Source organism: Genypterus blacodes, unplaced genomic scaffold (genome assembly GCF_046128005.1).
Source record: "Genypterus blacodes isolate CSIRO-AG114 ecotype Tasmania unplaced genomic scaffold, CSIRO-AGI_Gbla_v1 ptg000017l_1, whole genome shotgun sequence".
NCBI lineage: Eukaryota > Metazoa > Chordata > Actinopteri > Ophidiiformes > Ophidiidae > Genypterus > Genypterus blacodes.
The window spans coordinates 4,085,963-4,112,064 of NW_027466831.1; the positions used below are offsets into that span (position 1 = coordinate 4,085,963).

Here is a 26,102-nt window from a genome sequence, read left to right on the forward strand (position 1 = left end):
ACATTTAGAGACGATTCGTTTCTTTCTATTTCATTTTGCCTTTTTGGCCATGCAGCCACTCGTTTGTGTTAATTTCTATTGCTCTCCATCAATCGTCCTCCCTCCCTGTCGCTCCCTGGGCTTTTATGTTTATCCCCATCGGCAGAGCTGCCTTTATCCTCCCTCCATTCTCCCTTTGTGTTTATGTCTATGAATTTTGAGAAAAACATGTTGAGGAGCTCCCCTTGGTGATGGGTGCAATTTGGCTTTCATATATTCCCACCCTCCTGACAATGCTCGGCATTGCTCTGTGTGTATGCACTATGCGTGTGTGTGTGTGTGTGTGTTGATGGAAAAGACAGCGGCTAATAATTTCACAGTTGCAAGGCCTCCTTTACATGTAATATTGTGGCAAATCAGATCAAAGGTCATGTTATAACCACTTCATGGTCGTGACTAAAACATCTAACCTCCGCACCACAACACCCCAGGAGAACCTACAAATAAAAAATGCATCAACAACACAGACACAAATAGGAATAAGATTTTGTATTATTCATATATTCTAGGTGATTTCACAATAATGATCACTGCACTTAAACCTGACGTACCTATTATTAATATTACTATTATTATTGACGGTTTATAGTCTTCATGGTAATTTTAAGGTAACTTAAGGTCATTTCAGTGAACGTGGACCAAGGAGAATTAAAAAATTGCATAATGTGCCACATAATTAATGAATACCATGGCAACAGTGGTCCCAACCTTATCATTCAGGGAGACACATATGCAGTCTTACACGTGTGTATAACGTGCACGTGTGTGAGTTAGTTTATGTGCTCCACACACAGGTGCAGAGGCAATATTAAGACCAAATTAAACTTTTTGCACCTTTTTTTAAATAAACCAGATAAAGCCTGGTGACACTGAGGGCAGTATTTTCCAGCAGCATGACCGCGACGCCCACACACACCTGACCTACAGCGTGCAGACATGAGGGCAATTAGGTGAAACCAAAGTAATAGATTTGATTAAGTTGTGATTTCCCTGCATTAAAAACCTTTTTTTAGATATCAGGTGCAGAAAGAATAAATGATTGTTAATATATATATACATGTTATTATTCATAGCTTTCCGGCTTACAGTAAATTAGGTGAGCGGTGTGTGTGTGTGTGTGTGTGTGTGTCTCCTTCCTCCTACACTTCTAAAATGACAGCTCATCAGAGACCCCCGAGCTGTAATTGAAAAGCACGGGAAAAGTGGATAATGATCGTTTATTTGTGTGAAATTCAAACGAGGGGTTGAGAAGCGCCGGACTTGTGGGTTCAGAGGCTTATCTCGCTTTGGCTGGCTGAGTAATTAAATCACAGAAACGAGCGAGGTTCTCTTCAGCTCAGCGCCTCGTCTTGTTTCCTCTTTAATCAGGTGGCTATTAAACCTCTGATTGCACTCCCCATCTTCTGACTCCAGCTTTGCCATTAAACACAGGCTGAAAGGATTTATGTGTTGTGTTTGTGTGTGTGTGTGTGTGTGTGTGTGTGTGTGTGTGTGTGTGTGTCTGTGTGAGTGTGTGCTTAAGTGTGTGGGAAAACGTACATTGTTTCATATGGTATGGATTCACAACGGGGCACAATCTGCTTCTAAACTGAATTAATACAACAAGTTCGGGGAGGTTAAAGGCACGTGTTGATGCTGTGGTGATGTTTTCCTGTGATATTCCAGTTTTTGTCCGCTACATGATGAATACTTATTTTCTAGAATCATAAATCCTTTTCACAGAGTACCACTGACCTGTCAGATATATCTGTGACCTTGCGTTTGATCAAAAACAAAAAAAAATAACCCCACACGATGATGCATTTACCCGCGCATACGCAAGCGAACGCCATATTTTCCCTTTTTTTACGTCTAACACACAAATCCTCACACATTCACAGACATTTGCAGGTTATATTTCTCTGACAAATATCCCGAAACGCCTATTATCTACCGCCTCCACCACCCCCCGCTGTGACTGACACACGACCTCCTCCAAGGTCATCTCAGATCCCCCCCTCCCCTGCACCTCCTCAGAGATCATCCAGATTACAGCGATGCCCCGCTCAGATAGCGACCGCCGGCCGAGCCGCACGCATGCATCCATTCTTAGCACCGCTGCTGGATGGGACAAGGTTGTTCAGCAAGGAGAGTTTGGGTTACTGAAGGAGGAAAACCTGGTGTGGTGTTTTCACATTTCTGGCTATCGAAGGGGGGGAAGTGAAATGTTGAAAAGTGCAGCGTCACCATAACCTTAAATCAAACATTTGAATATCTACAGTAATTTTCTCTTTTTGTTTGACTGGATTAACCTGATAAGACAAATCAACATGTCTGCTGTAACACAAACCAAATCTGTCTCCGTTATCTGATCTGATTGTGTGTTTGTTCGTCCACAGCTCCGGTTATCCTAAATGAACTAAACTGGACCCAGTCGCTGGAGAGGGTCTTCATTGAGAACCGGCGGGACGACAGCTCTCTGCGCTGGCAGGTGTTTGGCAGCGCAACGGGAGTCACTCGATATTACCCAGGTAAGCTACACGCAGGGGGCGAGGGGGTGGAGAGGGGGGCAAGGAGTCAACAGTCGGCCTCATAAGTCACGGGCAGATACGGTCTAAATTGACCCCCTGGGCTCCAGAACATTGGCAATCTCTTATCAGATGGCGGCGCTGGTAACTTGATAGACGGAATGAAATTATGATTACTGTGATCTAAACTGATCTGAAATGTCCCACAGTGCAATGTGACGGCTGTAACTTATTTTCTTCTTCTTCTTTCTCCAGCCACACCATGGCGGGCGCCCAACAAGATCGACCTGTACGACGTGCGCAGAAGACCGTGGTAAGTGTTTATAGCTTAGCTTCTTTCCAGCACCAATAAGGCCTCGTTTTGGGAAGAATACTCAATATGTCCTTGTGATTTCTGAACAATTGAGAATATGTTCTGACCAGGAATCCGAGTGTTTTGACTCTTCATGGGCAGTGAAGGTGGAAGATGAAATGATGCAGGTGTTGTGTTTAATCTTAGATATGATTTACTTCTGTTCTCCTGAAATTGTTCGGCGTAAGTGTGCGTTTTGGCATTTAACATATATCATCGCTGCATTTTCTGCTGCTATGAATAGCAATCAGGACACAACTTCAACACAACAGCAGCACATGCTTTGACACTTGAGAATGTCATGAATGTCTCAGTCCAAGATGGTGAGGTTCAGAAAGGACAAACATCAGCTGCAGCCTGAGGAAAAGTGGTGAAAATTGCACAAATGTAATGTGTCAGCACAACACTTAGTCTGTCACTGGTGGCAGTGTGTTGCCTTAAACCTGCAGCACAAAGTCTCTCACTCTATTGTATTTACAATATTTACACACACACCAAATCACTCCCATGGATGTATCTCTACATCACTACAAATGTTCATAAAGGTGTATGAACATTTGTTCAGTTGTTCATCTTGTTCAGTTGCTTCTCTAAATGAAATGACAGTGGACTTCAATGACATGCGGCGCCATATTAGACCGTATGAATTATGTTACGAGGATACAAGAATCTCTACTTTTTAAATCTAGCATAGTTTTTCTTGGAGCTGCCATGCTCCTCCAACCTGCAGCTAAATAAAGGGATGAAGTGTAATGGAATGGACATCTAAATGCTTCCCTGACCCTTATTTATCTTGGTAAGTGATGCAGTGGAATGTTTTGTCTTTGGCTGCAAGCAGAAAAACAAGATAGGAGCTAATGTGCTGGTTGAAAGTGTCTACCTTCTGCCCCAGGCTCCTTTGGGAAACAGTCCATCTCTGCCTGTTGTGGTGGGCGATTGTTGACGATGACCGCGTTGGACCAAAGCGTCTACTCGTCTTCCTTTCCCCGCCTTTAATCTACCTGAAACTGTCACATCAGCTTTGTGCCGGTGCTGCTTGTTGCCTGGTTACAGGTTGGATTGAACTGGACGTAATCATGACAGCGGCGTTGATTAGACCTGACCCTGTTTCTGGGCCCAGCTCAGCATGAGTGGCTGTTTGAGGTCAGGCTGGGTAGAAGCTCAACCAGGAGCCACCACACAAGCACATACTCTCGAGTCTAGATGTAATATACACAATCTGCAAAATCAGTTTATGATGTCATCGTAATGGTTGGGTCAGTATTTTACATTCTGACAGATGAGAAATTAACTTTCACATATTTCTCTATTGATTGTAATATTTTGTCTTGTCCACTGTGTCTCGTCTTAATAAACTTGATAATAATAAAATATCACAAAAAGTCACTACATTTAAAGAAAGAACTCTCCTCCAGTGAATTTAAGTTAGATTCATTAAGACAAAATAGCAAATATACATTATAATTCTGCGATAAGTCAATATCCAGTAATCAATCAGTTATGACATAAGAAGGTTGCCATCATGTTCGGAACCTTTTGAATTTTGGAGTTCTCTTTTAAATCTTCTTGAATTGGCTTGTAGCTTGGACCTTTAGTGTTTGAATAAACAGCGTCAGTGCCTCAGTGTATCTATCATCAGCCTAACAGGGGGTTTCCTGACAGTTTAATTAAGTTTTACACCATGAGAACACCACCTCAGTGCTCCACTGGTACAGGAGGCAACACAGGAACATGGACCGTGCTGGGAAACATGAAGCATTATGTGGCAGACAGGAAAAATGAGGATCTGTTCCGTGTTTTTGCCTGAAGATCACTCAACTTTAATTCCCATACACATGTTTTGAATTCCCAGGGAGGGGGAAAGGAACGAGGAAAGAGGAGGATGAGAGGAAGTCAGTGTCGAGGTTGGATGGAGGAAGAGGAGTATTTTGTAGAGGAACACCTTGTCACCTCCCTCCCTCCCTCCCTCCGCTCTCCTCTGTGTTTGTCACTGTCAGTTCTGTCGTGCTCCTTCTCATGTCGGAGCAGCGGCTGTCGCTCACAACCCTCCTCTGGCCTGTTGCTTAGCAACTTGTGCCCCGTTGTGTTCAGCGGCATGGCAGGGAGTGCCATGATGTGTCAGGTCAGTCTTGTGTGATTATAGTCTAACATGCTGTCTCCCCCAATGACATTCTCCTGAGGGGTCGTCCAACAGCACACAAAGCAGCCCACAGGTTAGGTAAGCCTGCCACCAGCGCTCAGGTGACAGCCACAGATAGCAGCGTCTGTCACACATGCTTCACCTAAAGATCCCACTGCTCTTTAGGTGTAAATAAAACGCAATCACAGACGAGCTCACTCTGTCTCACCAATCCTCCACACACCAGAGGAAGAAAATGACCTATTTTACTGCAATGTATCCGCCTGCCAGCTGTAGGTGTTACTTGGTCATTCGTGGATTTGTGGTATACATACTTAATTTAGTACATTTAGCTTGGAATAGTTATCTTTCTACTTGAGTCACAGAATGTCAATGTGCTAAGCAGCCTAAATGTCCGTCTCCCTGGCCTCATTCTCCAGCTCTTCCTGGGGATCCCAATATGATTTTAGGCCAGGTGGTGTATGTAATTCTGGGTCTACTTGGTGGTCAGCTATCGTGATTTGATGATTTGCAGAGGAGTGGCGGTTCTACTCTGAGCTCACTCCTGGAGTCCGAGCTCCTTCTTTCGGGAATCTGTCATTGTCAAGTTCTCATGAGGATAAGTAAGAGCTGGACCGCTGATCGACTGCTGAGCCTTCAGGCCACGATAGTTCGATACAGCATCCGCATCACTGTTAAAGCCTCAGCGATGCTCCTATCAATCTCACGCTCCTTCCTACCCTCACTGGAACTCTTGAACTCCTCCACTTCTCAAAGGACTATTCACCATTTTCCAGCCTCAGATTTGGAGGCTCTGATCCTCTTTCTCACCCAGCCGGAGCAACTTGCTTCATTAATTCTGACAGGCTTCTATGATGTGATGCTCAATGGAGAATATTGTGGAGAGCAAGCGGCCAAAATGCATAAGCCAGTTTGTGGTTTAACTGACCTCCAGCTCAGGGGCACAGATGCGTTGCGGTGTAGCTAACCTGGCCAAGGCTGTCCTGGTGAAAATGGGAAAAGATCAGTCAGACGTCTGCCTGTACAGATGGGCGCTCTGCCCATCTGCTCCTCCACCAATGGCCCCAGGAAAATTAATGGTCCGGTCAACACTCTTAATTGTCTCCAATTGCTCTGACATTAATTATTAACATTTGTCCATTAGAATGTCTGTTCGTGTTATCAAAGGAAGGCAAGCGGAGGGTGAAGTGGAGCAGATGGACGGAGGAAAGTAAAAGGGTGAGGGGAGAAATAAAGAGAGACAGGCAGAGAGTCCTGTTAGTCAAGCGTTGCAAAGATCCCATTACCTCCCAGCTTCACAACAGCATGTAGGCTATATCACATATTGATTTTTTTTTCTCTTTTTTTTCAAAAAGTCAATCTACCCTCTTTGTAAATATTATGACTGCTGGTCACTCGTCGAAGCTGAGGCTCACCAAAAAAAATACCATTCCAAGTACATGTAGCCCTGAGCTTCACCTTCTCCTCCTTTCATTTTCTGCACCGCACTTCTGGCTGGATTGGAGTCAGGAGAAGAGCCAGCGTGTCATTGGTACAGGCCGGAGTTAAAGAATTTAGAAGTTTGGCCAGTGGAGACGCGCTAGAAGTTGTGAGCTTTCAGTTTGAGCCAAAAAAAAAAGCAGAGATGAAGAAGAAAATGTGACGATCTCTCCCGGAGCAGCAGCTCTGGGTTTTCAGGTTTTTCTACAGTAGGCTCCTACTAATAGATCACACAGATGTATACAAATATTCATAAGTAACAATATATACTGTATTCATTTTAGCTAGTTTTTTTATGAAGAAGAAAGTGGTAGGAAAAATTGAGCATCCAAATTTCCTCCTGTTCTTCTGTACCACCTTCCCCCCCCCCCCAAAAAAATGGAGATGGGAATCATGGTTGCAACACTTCCAATAATCAACAGAAAGTGGAATAAATAAAGGACAGACAACATCTCTTTCTCCTGCAGGCTCTCTGGGCTCCATCCTATATTTTTATCTTAATTCAATCTTTATTCGCCTGCCACATCCACAGGAGCACTAAGAGAGCAGCAGTCCATAAAATAATAAGCCCATCAGCGCAACACAATTCCACACACATGGGAGCACACACAAGCACACGCGCACAAACACACATGCACGCGCGCACACACACAGCCACAAGCAGTCAGTCTGTGTTATATGCAGATCTGACTGTATTTGTGGTTTGTCTGCTTTCATGTATACACGATATGCACATGCATCACTTTAACATAGATAAATGAGCGACAAACATACATATGGTCTAGATACAGCAGAAAATAGTGGAACAGGTTTACACTGTTGCAATGTGCTCACTCTCCATGCGGTAGGCTTCTTCTTCCTCACGCGACACACAATCAAAAATGAGCCTGAGCCACTTCAGGTGTGTGGCTACCTATTGCATGTGTCTGAAATGTATGTAGTTGATAATTCCTCCAATTTGAATGTAATGTACAACACTCTGTGGAATGGGTCAGGGTGCATAAACACAATCTCCAGAGGGAGTTAAGCCCCCCGGCACAGTTAATGTATCGATTTTACAGCTCTGCGCCATGATAAAACTATTTCATGAATTCCAATGAGCCTCCCTTTACCAGACTGCTGCAAAGGATTGGAATACAATCACCACCATGTACAATATGTCAATGTGTTCATTGCTTGTATAATGCATTTCTTTTAGATTTATGGGGGAGGGGAGGTGGTGGTGAATGTGCTTTAATCTCCTCACGTTTAGAGTAATACCTCGTTCCACCTCCGTGTAAAGACCGGCAGCCCACGCAAATCAGTCTTTATTGTGATGGAACGTGTCTCTTACTTTACGTGTGTGTGTGTGTGTGTGTGTGTGTGTGTGCGACTGAATGAATGTGTTCAGATCAGGTCATATGTAATTTGTGTGTTATACCTTGCTGGTAATTTAGAAAAGTGCAGTTTGCTTACAACAAGCTTAGAGACAAATCGCAATATAATTCAAACTCACTGAAATGTTGATGAATTGTTTGCAAACATTATTTATTTATTGTGGTGTTAGAAATGTAAAGGGATAAAAGCAGATTTGTTTGTTTTATGCAAGTTTAATGCAACAATCATTCAGTATCTTCGTCATTTGCACCTCCAGCCCACACACACACACGCACACACACCATCCAACTTACACTTTCATCACAACAAAAGTTGCGACACCAAACGCAACTGACCCATTGTCGCAATAATGGGGATTTTGCAAGGAGGCCGTTAACGTCACAACCTCTCCCAATTCCCCAAATACAGAGAAAAAGACAATAGAACACATTTTAGACTACGCACACATTGGACCATCTACGCAATTGTGTATTACAAACCACATCACCGGGGTATTTTCACTATAATTTTTATTTCACCATAGAAGTATTACTGGAGAATTATGAATGCAGTAGCTCCAGATTAAACGAGTCCTCTCTCCATTTTCCTCACCGAGCCCTCAGGGGTTTTTAAAGATAGATTGCTGCAGGTGGTTGGCAAAAATGTGTACAATAGAGTTCATCCAAGAGCTTGAGTATTCAGTACTTTCCGTGTAATGTATGTATAGCATATTATATTCTGCAGAAAGTTTGCTGACCTGCCCTGAGCTGCTTCCCTGAGTGACTTTAGTTGTGTACAGTAGTGACTCAGCATCAAGGGAACCTGGATGTTGGCTCTGCTCCATCTGCTGGACCAGATCAGGGGCCCCCCTTTCATGTGTGAGCAAAGTTGGAAACAACAAAGCAGCAGTGATTTTTTGTAGAAACATCTTCCCCAGCTGTTTAAACCTCTGTAGGGACCCCGGTCATTGGCCCGGGCTGCACACCAGGTACCAGAATTTGCCTGGCTCACATACTCGCTTCTAGTTGGCCATGAGTCCCACCCGCATCAACCCAGAGGCCACGGCCACGTGCGAATGCTGCTCTCAGCTGTCAAGCACGATGATGCTGCCCTGTCAACAAACACAGAGGAGTTGAGATGTGATGTATAAAACTTTGGCTCTGAAATAATGAGGGAAACCTTGCATGTTGGAGTTTCTTGGAATCTAAATCTGCCAATACTTGTGATTATATATAGTCGACAAGACCGTTCTATTACTTCATCTTAGTCCTCAGCCAACCTGAGGCCTTAATGTTCTTGGAACTAGTGCGCCCTTCTCATCACATTACCTCTCTGACCACCCATAGGTCACTGCCAGCTTCTTGCAACCACAGGGACACATTGATGATGGTCTGTCCTGATTGGGTTGCAGCAGCAGCAGCAGCTATATGAAGCTTTGGCATGATGGTGCCATGATCAAGGGCAAGTGTTCCAGCTCTGGCATACGTGGTCATCAAGCAGCCTCCGGTCTCGCTGCAGTGGCCATAAATAGACATGATTACTAATCACAATTCCCTGCAGGTGTGACTGCAGCACCTTGTCAACTACTGCAGACTTATTACTGGCAATGTAGGAGGATTGCTCAGTAGAGCCGGTGACTCTGGTCCTCTGTTTTAAACCAAATCCCCCCTCTTTCTTATACATGATCTCATATTTAGGTTAGTAAATCCTGCCTTAATGAGGTCAGTTGCTATCCGGCTTTGTGAGATCGGTTATAGAGGGTCGGCAGTGTAAAGATTCATGGAGCCCAGTGACTCAGAAGAAAGTGTGACCGGAGTGAAGTGGCTTCGTGCGTTTGGCCTCAGCAGGCTGCCCGACAGAATAAACTTTAAGGGCTTTTACGACATGAAGTAGCATTTTTAGTACAACAGCTCATGTGAAGTCTTTACAAGAAACTGATGACTACCCAGAGCCAAACACCTCATAAACTGGACTTTTGTGAGGCACAATAGAAGATTTTGTTTTTTTATAGCACCAGGGGAATTTTTACCTTTACTGAAATAAGGAAAAAATAAAGTGAAGGAGAAACTAGACGTCCAGTTGAATTCTGATCAGCAATGAATCAAAGGCACATTATCTGTTAGATTACAAGATTCTACTTCTCTGCTTGTTTGTCTTCAATGATGAGCTGCTGAGAGATGAAACCAGAGCTGCAGGCATATTGATGTCTGTATCTTTCTGTTGTTGGTCATCATGGTTCAGTACTGTGTGCTTTGATCGTTTATTGTGGCTTTCAGTAAACTGTCAGAGGTCGCTGTGTCCGATGGCTGATGGTTGTCGGGGTGGGACAGAACGGGTGACAGGGCTCCGGTGCCAGCCAGGCCCATCTGCTTGTCACCTGGCCTTGGCACCAAGGAGACTGTGTAATGACAGGGAAAGAATGGCATCAGTGGGCAGAAGCTGAGAGGTAATTACTAACTGGAATCCATGCAGAAACAACACATCTGGATCCACGAGTCAAAAAAATGTGGAGAAATACACACCGGCACCGACACCGGCCTCAATTCATGATTTCTATCTCTGATTTGGAACTGTAGCACCTGGTATCAGCCCGGAGACGGGGGAAAATCCTTGACTCCACCCGAGCTCTCTGTGATCCTGGTGTTCTCTGCTCTGAGGCGGGGAGAAATCCAATTCGACTCGAGGCAATGGAAAGGGAGTGAAAGAGAGTGCGGCTGATACACCAAGACAATCTGTGGGAAGATCAGCCACGGCAGCAGTATAGCTCCAGTGTGGAGCGACGCTATCCTTGCCTGATGTGGCTCCTCTCTCCACTCCATCACTCCACACACATTCCTCTTAAACCCCATTACTGTTGATCAATGCTGCCTCTCTCACAGTTAGATAAATATCATCCCAGAAAGTGACATTCTCCCTGCAGACACTCTGTCCAAACCCCGGCACAGTTTGGCCACAGCGAGGAGCCGTGGAAGAAGTCCCAAATGACTTGTTAATAGAAGTCCGCATCGCCACATAATTAACACTTAGTCCCTTCAAAATAACGTGAAGTCCATTTAAAGGCCGATTCTCCTCTGTGAGAAATGGACTGACCGCAGAAGTTAATAAAGTCCCGCTGTTGGTCGGCAGCCATCAGTCTTCACCAAAATGACCCCGCTTCAGTCTCCAGACAGGGCGTCTCCGTGTGAGCCTGAGGGACTGAAGATGTGGGCCACATTCTCGCCGAGTTTTCCGTCCTGCATCGATGAGCGCTTTCATAAACCCCCATCCCCTCAGAAGAAGGGAGCCACCGCTGTGCCGAGTCGCACTCTCCTTCTCGCTCCCTCAAATTAAGATTTCAGTAATTAAATTGATAAAAGTCATGCGTGCCAATATGCCTCATGGTTCCAGACCTGATTTCCTATGCCACACAGTTGTGAAGCGCTGTGGAAGTTCTACCTTTGATGTGGCATTTTTTATTATTGAAAATAATTGGATCCCCCACCACCACCACAACCTCCACCCTCCCTTCCTCCCTCACCCATCCATTTCTTCCTCGTGTTCACTCTAGGCATGCTCAGTTAATCGACCGCTTGCGAGGAAATGCTGCTTGCTGAGTCTCCTGCTCCATCTCGCGTTTCAGCCAGCGTTTCAGAAGAGGGCGGCCCAGATTGTGTCTGGGAGAAGAAGAAAAAAAAACGATTTGGGCATCCAAGGCTATGTGTTGGCTGGGCCCGTTCCTTCAGCGCGGGGGTGGGGGTGGGGGGTCAGGGGGTCATCCTGCAGGTTTGGAGCGAAGCCGGCCAGAGTGTGGGAGCGTTTGAAACTTACGGGGGGAACAGCAGTGATCCTACTGGGGATGGGTTTGCTCTACCTCTATATCAGCTTGGCCGAGCATAAGAAAAGAGCCTCTGTGGCCCACAGGCAGCTGGCCTCCCTCCACACTCAGCAGAACAGTTGATTATCAGCACAAAGAGACCCCCGATGATTACTCTGCCTCTGCTTAAGACGGCTGCTAACTGCTCGCCTGTTCACTTCTGGAAATGTCAAACTAGTACTCACATCTGAAACCTTCCCAGTGTGCCCATAGAAAAGCCTATAATGTCCATCAATCTCCACACTTCGCCGTATCAAGGGTGGATGTGATTTTAATTGCGGCTGGAGCAGAATGAGAGAATTCTGGATTTCCCTCTGCGTGTCGTCCTCTATCAGCCTTGGACAGACGTTACGAGTCCCCCCGTCCTCTAGGACAGTGCTTGTTAAGTCTTTAGCCTTCTGGTTTGCCGTTTGCCGTTTTTGCCGTGGAATTTTTCTCAATCCAATTCTCAGTATTGTAGATAATCAAGGCAGAAGAGGGCAAAGTACTCCAGAATGTGAGCAGGTTGGTAAGAATGAAGTGATCACATACATAAGAAACAAGCAGATTTAGGCCGGAGGCAAAGAGGAATGGTCAATAAAGTTGCATAATCTAGAGTAGATACTATATATATAAGTGTTTAAGACTTTTAAGACTGAAGACTGAGGATACAAAAGGTGTTTTAACAGCTGCAGCTTGTGTTTTAGGGGGGTTATACTGCCCACTGAAGGCTTGTTGTAGAGAATGTATCATTATATACTTAGACTGGAAACGGCCAATTACTTTAGCTTCTAATTATTCAGAGTGGGAATTTGTTATTCAGCAAAGAGGAAGATTCCCGTCGAAAGTCTTGCCTCAGCCGACCGTAGCCGCAGCCAACAGGGGCTGCCCACGGGTTATAGTAAAGCAAAACTTATTAACTCTTCTAAGCACATAAGCCATTTCAGAATTCCATAGCTTAAGTGGGCTCAGTCGCGGTCTCAACATATTATCACCGGCTCGGCTTATTGTATGTTTGGCTCCTATTTTAGCCTCGCTTCTCCGCAGCAAAGGTGTTTAAAACTCATCCCTTTGTGTCTGTTTGTGTGCAGGTACATCCAGGGTGCGTCGTCTCCAAAGGACATGATCATCATCGTGGACGTGTGAGTGTCTCAGCCTTCGCTCAGTCTCTTTGCTCTAACCTCCATCCCCTCCCCCCTCCCCCCCTCCATGGCCTGAGGGAGTCTCTCCTTCAAAGGGCGCTAGTGCCACCTGTTGGTCTGAGGAAGATCATGAGGCAGAGGAGGATGAGTGTTGCTCATCTTCTGTCTTCTTTACTGCCATTAAAAAAAGACTTGTGCCAGAATATGCGTTGATTCGTCTGTGTTGCTTCACGCTTTGTCGGGTGTTTCCTCAGGAGTGGAAGCGTGAGCGGCCTCACACTGAAGCTGATGAAGGGCTCTGTGGTGAAGATGCTGGACACCCTGTCAGATGACGACTACGTGAACGTGGCCAGGGTGAGTCTAACCGTACAATAGATTTTCCGGCACCACAAATTGCCATCCGTCTCTTTAGTCTGTGCTGATTGCCAGGCTTTCTGTTGGGGCTAATGTGGGAATATTAACATTATCCTGCCATTCAGGACTGATAACACTCACACACTCACACACACACACACACAGGCACAGACACAGACAGTATTCGCTTGATGGGGTCGCCCCGTTTGGACACTTTCTTCCATAATCCTTCATAATCCATCACTTTTAGCCACCGTATGTTTCTAAATCCCAGTTCCAAGAGCAAGAAATGAGCTTGGTAATGGATGGGAACTCATCTGATCCCCCCGCCCCCCCGCCCCTACTTTGCTGTGAATTATTCGCAGCACACAAATAAGATGTTAATAATTCTAATTTAGATGAACATAGTCATCAAACACCGTTTTTGGTGTTTGTATCCTCGTCTACAACCGACTGTGGTCTCACTTTCATAATGCCATTATGATTTACGACGCTTAATATCGCATTTGTCTCTGAATAGATGAGCGAATTTGATCTTTTCGCCTGATAATTTTCAAATATGAAAACACGACGGTGGCTGAGAAATGTCAGCGTTTGAAGCACATCGTGTTTTACATCAGTTTGCCCCCAAAATGTCAGAGGATTCTGTCTGATTTTGACCTTCAAGAAGAAACGGAATTTGATAGCTGCCAGTGCAGGCGGCGCTGCTCACCATGAATACACATAACAGATACACTATACACACACACACACACACACACACACACACACACACACAGTTTAGGCTAATTTGGTGGATGAGATGAGACAGATGATATTGCCTTGGCTGGGTTTCTGCTCAGTGGTTTGAGTTGGTGTTTCAGGCGCACCTGTTCTTTGTGTGGAAAGTTGTAATTACCACCATTTACTGCCAGCCAGCGGGTCGCAGGGCAGCTTACATCTGCGCACGCCCGTATCTGCATCCAGCCACCGTGCACGCGCACTACACACATACGATCAAGGAAGAAAACAACAACAAAGCGCAGAAATGCACAATCGTACAGCAATAGTCAAGCTACAATGTCTGTGTTTCTCCTCTTTCAGTTTAATGAGAAGGCCGACGCGGTCGTTCCCTGCTTCAAGACGTTGGTCCAAGCAAACGTCCGCAACAAGAAGATCTTCAAGGAGGCCGTGGAGCACATGCAAGCCAAGGGGACCACGGATTACAAGACGGGCTTCACGTTCGCCTTTGAGCAGCTTCTCAATGTAAGAGTCAGTAAGCTCTTCATCGCTGAGCGGTCTGAGGGAAGAGCTGCTGCCAGACGTGCATGTCAGAGTTTTACTATCTAATCCAATTAGAGGGGCTAAATTAACAATGATGGAACGGAGCTGACACTGATGCGTTCCAGGTTTGTGTAAGAGCGTTCCGTCGTTGTCAACTGTAAGATTTATAAACGCCGAAGCAACGGGGTCGACGTTGGCGTTTGGCGGCAGCCAGAGGTCTGACAGCAGCAGGCGTCCACGTGCTCCTGACACAGGTGCTGCCTCAGCTCCATATGCCGCTGTGTATTTTAGGAGGCTGCCACCCTAATGGGCTCTGATGGGATGATTGATGAGCGGAGCCCAGAGGAGATCAGGCACAGACACTTTATATTCCTCTGGTGGGGCCCGCAGGCGTGGAGCCAAGTCCCGACTTTACTCCCCCCTCCTTCCCAACCGCCCCCGCCTCCACCGTCCCCTGCCAGCAGAATGAGAAATAAAACAGCCTTCTGTAATCGCTGTCTGCCGCTCCCTCGCGCCCGTGATTGGTAGCAGAAGCACAATAAAAATATGTAATTGCAGCAATATTATTTATCTTTATTAGAATCTTGTCAGAGTGACGTGCTGCCGGGCTGCATATCAATGGCAGCTGTCGTGCGGCCAGCAGGGTGTGAGTTGAGTTGCGGGGTGGGGGGGAGATGTGTGTGTGTGTGTGTTGGATCGGGGGGGGCTATCTGGTGCCTGACTAATGTGAAATCGCATGCAGAACTGCTGGTTTCTTCTGACATAATGAAATATTTTGCAGCATTTGGACAAACGTTTGCGTCTGTATGTGACGAGTCCACGTGAAGACGAGGAAGAGCACAACTATCAACACCTGACATGAATACAATACCTCTGCCTCAATAACTTGCAGTAATAAGCAACACTGTAATACTCCAGTGTTGAACTAGGAGGCAGTCAGAGAGGGCAAACCTCCACCAAGGCCTGCCAGTCCTCCAGTTATGCGTCAAAATTGAACTGCTGTTATAGCGCCACCTGTAGGTGGATTACAATAGACCAGCTTATTCACTGGATGTAACACTTGTGATGAATGAGCCAATTACATCTAAATGCTAAAGAGGGAAGTTTCATTGAAATCCTTTTGTAAGTTTGTGTGGTGCCCTGACACACACACACACACACACGTAGCTTGTAAACATGTCCTGTATACAGAAACATCAGGGGTTCATACAAACAGGATGTCCCTGTTCAAAGTGAGTGATCACCTCTAGCTATGGTATGTATAATGTCTCACATGTCTCCCTGCCTCATCTGTCCTCTCCCGTCTCTCTCTCTCTCTCTCCACGCTGTCACAGGAGAGCAGCGCCCCGAGGGCCAACTGCAATAAGATGATAATGATGTTTACAGATGGCGGGGAGGATCGGGCACAGGAAATCTTTGAGATGTACAACTGGCCCAACAAGACGGTGAGTCGCTCCCCGTAAGGCGCTTATCTATTCATCTCCTCGCCCCCTCGTCTGACGCGCCAAACTTGCTTCACGCCCATTTTGGCTTTTCCCCATCCTCTTCCTCTAGCTCCCTCTCCCTTGCTCTTTGGCTCCCTCCTTCTTCTTTCCCCTGCCTCTCTTTTGTTGTCTTGCTGTTGGTGTTAACAGCTCTGACCCGCTGACTAATTAGCCACTTTATCACCAGAGCCTATGAAACTACAGCCAGCACACACAGATCCTCAGTTTGTGTCTTTTTTGCCATCACCTCCCACTCTCCTCTCCCGATGTTTCAGCCCCACCGGCATTTGCTCTCGCATCCGTTACTATCCACTTCCCTTGCGACGGCGGCTGTCATGTCAGAAATAATCTGCAGTGTTACATCTCTCTCTCTCTCTCTCTCTCTCTCTCTCTCTCTCTCTCTCTCTCTCTCTCTCTCTCTCTCTCTCTCTCTCTCTTGCTCGCTGTCTCGATTGCGACACATTTGTGAGAGTTGAACGGGCCCATAATCTAATCAGAGTTGAGATTTGTGCGCCGTCGTCGTCGTAGTAACGTGCATGTAGAAGCCATTGCTGTCCATAAGGAGGTTTGTGTGGCATTGTTTTGCTCTGATAGGTTTCTCAGCAGGAGGTTATGTTTCTGTTCTGGTCTTTGTGTGATTCATCTCCTTTATCCGCCCTCTCTGAGTCTTCCTCCTGATCTGTCTTCATGTCCTACCAGGTCCGGGTGTTCACCTTCTCTGTGGGACAGCATAATTATGATGTGACGCCGTTGCAGTGGATAGCTTGTGCCAATAAAGGTATGTGGATGCAGCGGTTGTGCTTCAGTGTTCATTTGAATGTATAGAATAAGAAGTGACATGGAAAGATCACATCATGTCACAAATGGCTGCAGGAGAGACAACTACTCAGATAATTAAAAGCATTACAAAACCCATATTGATGAGATCATTCTACAAGTTTTTCTTCCTCAACCTGCAGCATTCAGATCCATATTTTACTCATCTGAGGTGAAATAGAATCTGATGACCCAGATGATTCCACAGCTTCACCAGTCAGCACCTTTCGCTCCATGAATTTAGTCTGGACTCCATTTAGCTCAAACCCAGCCCAGAATAGATTTGGATTTATTCATGCATTGTTTTGTATATAAATGCAATATACTATTTATTTTAGTATAATATATCAGGAAAAGAAAACAGAAAAGAGCAGAAAATTGAGCCGTAAATCTTAGTTTAGAATGTGTGTGTGTGTGTGTGTGTGTGTGTGTGTGTTGGGTGCGTGTGTGTGTGTGGCAGGCAGCTGAGAGGAATGGGAAGGCAGTGAAGGAAAGTGAAGCCATTGCTTTGCTGGTTTTTGAGCACTTTGTTGTTTTCAACTCATTACCCTCTTACTTAGCTTCCTCCCTTTTGTGGCTTGATTTAATATTGTTTCTCAGTGTTGCAGTTATTTGAAGCTTCTCCTTTATGAGGCCTTTCGCTGTTTGTAAGACGCCTCAGCTAACTGCTCACTGATTAGCTCGCTGGCGTTGGAGCCAAGTGCTTCTGAGGTATCTTCCCAGAAGTTGTTATTAATTAGCAGGAGGAGCCTGGTAGCTGGATGATTACTGTGCCATCTCCCTGTCAGGCTGGGAAAGTCCAGGATTACGCTTCTGTGCCAACACGCTCTCTGCTGTTCACTTCTGTCGTGATTACCATGCTGCTAAAGCCTGTGCCAACATAAGACAATAGTGTTGACACACTAGCCTCAGTGGAGCTGTCCTCTTATATCTGCAGGACTTGTGGCTCTGTGGTATCTCAGTCAAACAGAGCCAGCTCCCTCACATTTCCACAGGCCCTAACCCTTCACCCGTGACACACACACATTTGACAAACGGCAGGAACACACACATGCATAAACACACATCCGGCACGTTCTCCTTTGTGCACAACTCGGCCACTTCTGTCTCACTTGGGCCGCTATCCTAGTTTAAGCAGAGTCCCTTCTCTGTGACTCCATATTCTTCTCTGCAGAAGAGGAGAGTGAAACTCTGTCGCCTAGATCTCCAATCTGCAACAGGAAGGAGAGTATAGAGAGTCACAATGGGGGAGGAGGTCGGGGAGGAAAATGAGGGATAAAGCGGCATATAAGGTGTTGTTATAGTATGTGGGGATCTTAATACTGCCACATGCTGACGTGAAACAAATCCCAAACAAAAGCACATTAGTATTCAAGATCTCCACAATAGAAGCAAAGCCCAAACACAGCCTGCTTACACTGGGACATTTGTTATATAAGATAAGAAGGTAAGCTGGAACAGATCAAACAGAATCTCTATAAAAAAATATTTAAAATGTAAATGTAGATCTGATCCAAGCAAGGGTCTTAACATTAAAACATAATATTTACTGACCATACACTCCATGCTTGTGATACACACAATGTGATACATTTACATTTACACCTAAATTATAAATTGGAACATGGCAAAATGTATATTTTTCTCTTAGTCTTTTCTTTTGGCTGAGCCCATATTGACTTCATACTTCTGAGGCTGGTGGAAAAATGACTCGAAGCATTATTTAAATTAGTTCTCACAAAAAATAGGTTATTGATTAAAGCCATAATTGTCTCTGGCTGCTGTGTCAAGCTGCCGTACACTCACAGGTTTACTTACTGCTTATGCTTTCTTCACCTCACCTCATGTCTTATTTTGCCACCTTTCAACACACTGACAATCTACAGCTCTGAGCAAAACTATAAAGAGTGATTGCTCTGTGTGTGTGTGTGTGTTTGTGAGAACTATAGACTTTGTGCAGAAGTGTGTATGCACGTCCACATGCGAGCACAAACAAATGAACGAGACAGAAGGCAAATTTCAACACAAACCGCTGTGGCAAAATGTATCAAAATAATGAGAGTCATCTCTGCCTCTTAACATTCTAGGGATGCTCTCTCCATTTCGCGGCTCTTTGTATAAACACTCTTGGCTTTAATAACTTGGGGAGCGGCGTGGTTATTGACCCAGTCGGTCACTCTCCTCCATTCCTAATCAGCAGCAGTGCCTCAGGCTCAGCATTCCCAATGAGCCTCTACATTTACATCTTACAGCACAGCAATGATGAGAGGTCAATGGCCAAAAGCTCCACCATGCCTACATGCCTCAACATCATCGGCTGCTGCTGATGACATTACATGCACCTAATAACATGGAAGAGATTAGTGTGTGTGTGTGTGTGTGTGTGTGTGTGTGTGTGTGTGTGTGTGTGTGTGTGTGCGTGTGTGTGTGTGTGTGTGTGTGTGTGCGTGCGTGCGTGTGTGTGTATTGAAATCTTTAAAAGTCTGAGGGAGTGTGGGACACGTATGACTGCACGCAGGAGAGACAACGTGAAGCTGGCCGGCTGTGAGATTTTTATTGGAAACGTTCATTGATTCTCTCTCTTTCTTAATCTGCAGGTTATTACTTTGAAATCCCATCCATTGGGGCTATCAGAATCAACACCCAGGTGAGCTTTTCTCAGCATCCATCCTCGATTATTCTGCTTCCTTCATGCTTTGATGATAATTACACAGGTTGTATTCGCGCCTTTAATGTTCCGGAACAAAAAGGACACAAGGCAGCGCTGCTGGATGACTGTAAGAGGAGCGATGCAGAGAACATGATGGAGTGATAACAAACATTTTTGCAGTTTGTGTGTTATGCACGACGTTGGGGAAATAAAGCCTTTCAGATCTGCTCTCTCTTATGCATACACACATACACCCGGGTTACTCACACACCCAGGGTCCTGCCAACCCCCTCCCCTCGGTTGAGGCACCACGAGCTTCTAGAGGCCCTCGGGAAAACCTCATTCCAGCTGTAGAAATTGACTCAGTGGCTGACGGGTGGGGGGCTGGTGCACACTGCTCTCCTCCTCCCCCCCCCCCTGTAGCCTGGTGAGCGTTCAGGCCCCAGAATAGACTGTCAGCTGTTCCATTAACTCGGGCATATTTAGATTCTGAGAACTGCCACTTACTCTAATAGGTTTTCTGCAGGTGGGTGACTGCAGCCCTCTGTATAGGCACAGAAGACACACCGGGCCCTTTACATTATTTAACTATACCTCTACCCTTCAATATTCTTACACTTAAAACCTTATCCCCACCTCGACCAAGGAGGCCACGTCCAGATAATTGCACAGTAACGACTAACTTCAGCATTTAGAGACATGCTGTGTGAATGGACGAAGGTGGTACAGCCCCATTGGTTTGGAGTGCAGACACGCAGTTATTTATTATTTATGATGTTTGCGTAGATGAGTTTACTCCTGATGATCGTAACAGTGCCCGTACCTCGGGAAATCAATATGCAGAGATACCGCAGTCTGTACGGCTCTGTGGACCACACATCTCTGCTCGCTGACTTTTTTTTGCTCCCTAGATTGTTGTAGCCGGGCGGAAAATTTCCCCTATATCCCGTGAAAAGGTCTAGCTGTCATTGTCCTGATGGAATATCTCCCTGTGGCGCGTTAAACCGGACTTTTATTGAGCTAATAATAGAATGGGTTACGCCTGTCAGCCCCTCACTGTTCAGGCGATGAAAAACAAACGCTCAGGAGCATAATAGGGAAATAGCTGCGTGCTTATACAGGGCACCGCTTTGTGTATAGGGGATGAACACACAAAGAGCCGCGGCAAGGGTCACGTTGTGTTAATGTATCCCCCCTTCACTGCGAAATGGCTGGAAATTTGTTTTCCTCTGAAAATGTTTCCTGAATTGACACTTGACCCTGACTGAGCTGTTGTTTCACCCATCCTGGTTTTATAGTTAGGAAAGCGTTGTGTTGACAGAAACAGACAACTGACATCACAGGAACCTGCCGCTCAGAGTCGCACAAGGAAAAATGAGAGGATGTGGTGTCGGAGCACAGCGTGAGCCTCTCCGGCACGCTCACACTCGTGTCAGGGGAGGTTTCTGCTCCGTAATGTGTGATTGCTTTATATGTCACAAGGTTACTCACTCCATAATTCCACCAATTACATCCCAACTCCAAAATGACATGAATCAATAGCGTATTTACACAAAAAGACATCTCAGCTGTCCGAATCTAGATAAAAAAGCACATAGTGAAAATGATGTATTAGTAGTAGATTTAACCCCTCACCCCCATTCACAAACGCTGTGGGACATTCTTATACTGGCTGACAGGAGTGCCACTGGGAGAATGGCCTGTTTGCACATTGTGCCATTGACACCCTTAATGTGTTTTTAATAGCTCCTTCATAATGATGAAAAACGGCCTTGAGTTGCTCAGGACTGGAGGCTTTATGGCTCTGCGGGGCCGAGATGCTGCTGCTGGGGGCCCACTGGTTTATGAGGTGACAGAGAGGAGGCTGGTCAGGGTCTTATAGTTTTATGACAGATGAACAGTGGAGTACTCTTCCAGGTCTCTGTTTTAAGGCGCGTACATGACAAGGACTATAAAGTAATAGTGTGTTTGATTCTTGTGTGAGTGTTTGTGGCCCCGGCGTACCAGCATGTCTCTTTTTCGCCGTCTCAGGAGTACCTGGACGTCCTGGGCCGTCCCATGGCGCTTGCTGGGCCTAAAGCCAAACAGGTCCAGTGGACAAACGTCTACCAGGACGCTCTGGTGAGACATTTACTTTACTACTTCCTGTCAGGGCTGTCACTTTTATTTTGCCCATCAATTAATAGACTCATTACTTAGATTATTGATTGAGTAATCGATAGTTCTACTTGTACATTCTGAGTATGCAGTATATTATACGTCCATCAGAGTCTGTATCTCACTGCAAGAGAGACAAGAAGGAGAAATCAAAACAGCTAATGCCCAATCCCAACTCATATTGATTTTGATAATAAATCATTAAAATTTCATATAGAAGAGTGAATAATTTGAAGATATTATATAACAATCTTGTGTTTATTGTATCAGGGTTTGGGTCTTGTCATCACTGGGACGATGCCTGTCTTCAACCTGACTGTTGATCCTGGAAGCCCTCAGGTAAAAAAACCAATCAATAAAATGGATCTGAATTTTACTCTCACCTGCACCGAGCACAAGTGATTTATGATTTGTATTTTCCTTTGGCATTAATGATGGAGAGAGAGAGAGACCAGGCGATGTTTGTGTGTCGTGCTCTTAATACCAAACAGGATCAGGAGTAGCAGCGGCGTTTTAGGATTTATTCTCTCCCTCTCTTTAGCGTTGTTGACCATCGTGAGTCATTTGTGAAAGCATCCATCCAGCTGCTTCTCTTCGAGGCAACACCTCCCCCCTGAGGTGACGGCAGACATCACAACCGCTCAGCTGTGGCATTTGTGATAATCGCAGAATACAGCTTTCAGTATTCATGATTAAAGTATTCTCTCTGTGCTTATCACACGGCTCAAAGTAGTGATGCTGAAGCAAACCATAGTCAGATTCCAATGCCAGGCAATAGATCAGCGACAGCATGCAGGCTTGCGGGCCACTGGTCGCTCTTTATGTGTGATAGGTGTGATGCCAGAGCTGCTAGGAATGACAGAGCAATGTTTTCTTCATGCAGAATCAGCTCATCCTTGGTGTCATGGGAGTGGACATTGCAATCAACGAAATCAAAAAGAAGACGCCGACATATAGAGTGAGTATCCCTATCTCACGGACTCTCTCTCTTTCTCCCTGCCTCTCACTCTCTCTCTCGCTCTGCAGATGTTTGGACATCGTGAGTATTACCCACTCTCATCTCTCGTTTTTCCTCATTTCAGTTGGGAGCCAACGGTTACACCTTCGCCATCGACCCGAACGGTTACGTGCTGCTGCATCCCAACCTGAGACCCAAGGTAGGTGCAATGATGAACCTTGCCCTCCCCTCCCCTCCCCCTACCCTCCTCTTTCCCATTCTGATGCTTAATGTGGACGTTTCTCTCGCTGACTGATGCCTCTCCCCTCCCTCTCTTGTTTACCTCTCTGTTCAGATCTCTAACTTCAGGGAGTCTGTCACGCTGGATTTTCTAGATGCGGAGCTTGAGGACAGCAACAAGGAAGAGGTAAACACACTACCTGTAATCATAACTCATATAGCTCGTGTTTCACATTCCTCTGATGTGTCTCTGCAGGCCCCGCCCCTCTAGCTCTCCCTCACCGCAGACATCCTTCTTGCTCTTTTCTTTCCAGATACGCCGACAGATGATTGATGGCAAGCCGGGCCAGAAGAAAATCAAGACGCTCATTAAGTCAGTTGATGAGGCAAGTCATCAATATATGCGACTCAATCAGGATCCAAAGTATCACCTTCCTGAACGGTGTTGTAATGAGTCAGAGTCACTCAGTGTGTTTGGGATCTGTTATTTCCTCGGCTATTAAGCGGAGAGGCGCGTGTGTCGCTCATCAGTCTCCTCCGCGTTTTGTTTTGGCAGAGGTACATCGACGAGGCCATGCGCACGTACACGTGGACGCCCGTGGACGGCACAGATTACAGGTAGGTTGACGCCAATAGCTCCCTCGCAACCAGATCTCAGAGCAAAAAGATTACACGGCGTGAAGCAAAAGTGAGTGGAATCCAGCTTTTGATTGTGTCGTCACGTCTCCTGGATTCATACTTTAGAACCAAATGTCTTAGTCTGGTCTAGTCTTCATCAACCAGGTGTGTGTGTGTGTGTGTGTGTGTGTGTGTGTGTGTGTGTGCGCGTGCGTGTGTTTGTGAATTTAAGGCCACTGCACATTTGGGGAAAACTGAACTTATCACTGATTAAAGTCAAGTTGCTCATTTGCCTTCTATACTGCCGATAAATAATTCATCCGAATCACACAAATGAAAGAAGCCCTTTCCCTTCTCTCTTAAAACCCTCCACAGTATTCTAAGCGCAAATTAATTACATGGTTTATTCATCTTCCAACTTGCTTGAACGTTTGAGGTTGCGCTATTATAATGACATTTCCTCCGGGCAACGCTTTGCAAATTGCAGTTTGTGATATTCAATAGTACTACAAATGCCTGATGTGTGTTTTCAGTCCATCTGCTGGCAGGATGCCCGCTGCCTTGCTCAATCCATATGAAGACTTCTCTGCGTAATTCCATTTAAATCCGACCGACGGGGGGGAATGTCTGTGTATTTAAGAATACGAGTGCACGGCGTTGCGGAGAGAAACGGTCCAGTCGGTGCTCACCGCCCTGCACATCTCTAATCTGTCATGCTGCCCGGCGCCGTGGGCGATTCAGGGGGAGACGGGCGTTCTTTTGCTTGTATGACTGACGAGCGCTGATGTTTAAATGATAGATACTGCCGCAGCCCCAGTCTCCATCTGCTCCAATTGATCCTCTCGCGGAGTCGTATTGTTGCCGTAGGCGACAACTCAGGTTCTGGAGCAGGACGGGCAATTTATGTCTTTAATTTTTTTGACTTTGGAACACAATAAATGGTTTGTAATATACTGCAGATTACACAGTTTGATATCACAGTGACATGCAGGTATTTTAAAGTTAAACATTTGAATTCCTCTCTCGCTCTCACTCTCTCTTTCTATACCTAAAGCAATTGAGGTCTCCACTGGTGTGTGAGAGCGTGTGTGTGTGTGTGTGTGTGTGTTGCTCATTTTCTGTTTGCTTCGTCCCCTCAGTCTCGGGTTGGTACTGCCCACATATAGTGAGAACCACGTCAAGGCCAACCTGAGTGACCAGATCCTTCAGGTGCAGTGTAAGTACCAGGGACTCCCAGCAACCCCTCTCTCTCTCTCTCTCTCTCTCTCTCTCTCTCTCCCTTCCTTTTTCTCTCTTCTCTCTCTCCCCCCCTCTCTCTCTCTCTCTCCTAAATCTGACCTCACACTTACACTCTTATCCAGTCCTCTGTCCTGGGTCTCCGGCGTCCTCGTAGGCCGCGTCCGAGCAGAATCCTCTGCCCCTCTCCCTTCCTCTTCCTCTTCCTCTTCCGTCTCTCTACCTGCCCCACCCCTCCACCCGACCACTACACTTCTCTTGGCTGTCCGATAGGCGGGATCATACCTGGAGTCCCCCCCGACTCCTCTGCTGCCCCCCTACGTTCCCTCCTGTCTTCATGCTGTGCTGTAAAAATGGTGACATTTTTTCTTCACACTGGCTGAAGAAAAAACAGAAGTGACAGAAAGGTGAAAGCTGTGGTTTTACTGTGTGACTCAGGTGAAAATAATGGTGACTCTGTGCTATTATTTTTTTTGCCAAATGCTCTCGCCTCTTCTCCACCAAGTAATGATTCTGAAGCATCTGTGTTCAAAGTATTTGATGTTCTGGAAAAACTGTGAAAACACGCATGCTTTTCACTCCTTATGATGAGTTTTATTATTTTGGGAATTCTCTTCTGATTTTTTTTGTGTGTTTTTCTGTTGGGTTGTGTGAAATGTTCCTCAGCTTTGGAATCATTCTGTTGTTAAACTCCCACACGGCCCCGCACTCCGGGCTCGTCCACTGTGGGAGTTTGGGTTTTGTGGGTCTGAGCGGGGACAGTCGTCTCCTTCTCTCTCTCTATCTCTTGCTTTTGCTCTTGCTCTCTCTCTTGCTCTCACTCTCTCTCTTGCTCTCGCTCTCTCTCCCTCTCTCTCTCTCTCCAGACCCCGTTACTCCCCTCTTTTCCTGGTTCATTACGAGTTTTCCTCGTCCATGGTTCTCTTTTTTACAGTGCTGGTTTTTGTCTTTTACCGTTTTCCTTACGTTTCCTTTCCTGGATTTCCTTTTTTCCGTTCCTTCCTTTTGTTTTCCTGTTTGGTTTGCAAATGAGGCGTTTGCTCTTCTTTTCTTTTCTCTCTCGTCTTGTTTGACTTAATTGGTTTCTTTCTTTCAAGAAAACAATATTTTTATTCAAACAGTAATTGAATAAAATATTGTCTGTGATCCCTCCCTCCCTCCCACCCGACCCCCTGTTTCTTTTCTTGCTCACTCCTTCTCTGATGGATCCACACAGTGCCATACACCAAGGGCAAGTATACTCCATATTGGTCCACGTACCCTTCCTTTACTCCCTACTCCCTACTCCCTACCGCTGCCTCCTCCCTCACCTCTTGTCCTCCTCCTCTTCCTGCTGCCCCCCCCCCCCCCCCTCACCTGTCCCAGCCTGCTTGCCTCTGTCTCTGCCAGTCTTGCCTTCAGGACCCTCCCCCCCCCCCCCCCCCTCCCTTCTTCCTCCCCCCTCTCCTTCTCCAATTCTTCTTCCTCTTACCCCTCCTCCTCCTCTTCACTCTCGTGCTC

The 26,102-nt window shown here is 45.9% G+C and overlaps 1 protein-coding gene across 1 annotated transcript in view; it reads left to right on the forward strand.

The window, feature by feature from the left end:
* The window catches only part of cacna2d2a (calcium channel, voltage-dependent, alpha 2/delta subunit 2a), a 109,389-nt gene that overhangs the window by 76,200 nt on the left and 7,087 nt on the right, over positions 1-26,102 (forward strand). The window contains exons 6-22 of the mRNA XM_076141113.1: positions 2,418-2,549; positions 2,802-2,859; positions 12,797-12,847; positions 13,102-13,201; positions 14,285-14,446; positions 15,799-15,909; positions 16,648-16,726; positions 19,362-19,411; positions 21,446-21,535; positions 21,842-21,910; positions 22,455-22,529; positions 22,654-22,728; positions 22,864-22,935; positions 23,063-23,134; positions 23,305-23,366; positions 24,506-24,582; positions 25,819-25,833. Coding sequence (XP_075997228.1) covers positions 2,418-2,549; positions 2,802-2,859; positions 12,797-12,847; positions 13,102-13,201; positions 14,285-14,446; positions 15,799-15,909; positions 16,648-16,726; positions 19,362-19,411; positions 21,446-21,535; positions 21,842-21,910; positions 22,455-22,529; positions 22,654-22,728; positions 22,864-22,935; positions 23,063-23,134; positions 23,305-23,366; positions 24,506-24,582; positions 25,819-25,833 — 1,350 coding nt within the window. The remainder of the gene's footprint in view (positions 1-2,417; positions 2,550-2,801; positions 2,860-12,796; positions 12,848-13,101; positions 13,202-14,284; positions 14,447-15,798; positions 15,910-16,647; positions 16,727-19,361; positions 19,412-21,445; positions 21,536-21,841; positions 21,911-22,454; positions 22,530-22,653; positions 22,729-22,863; positions 22,936-23,062; positions 23,135-23,304; positions 23,367-24,505; positions 24,583-25,818; positions 25,834-26,102) is intronic.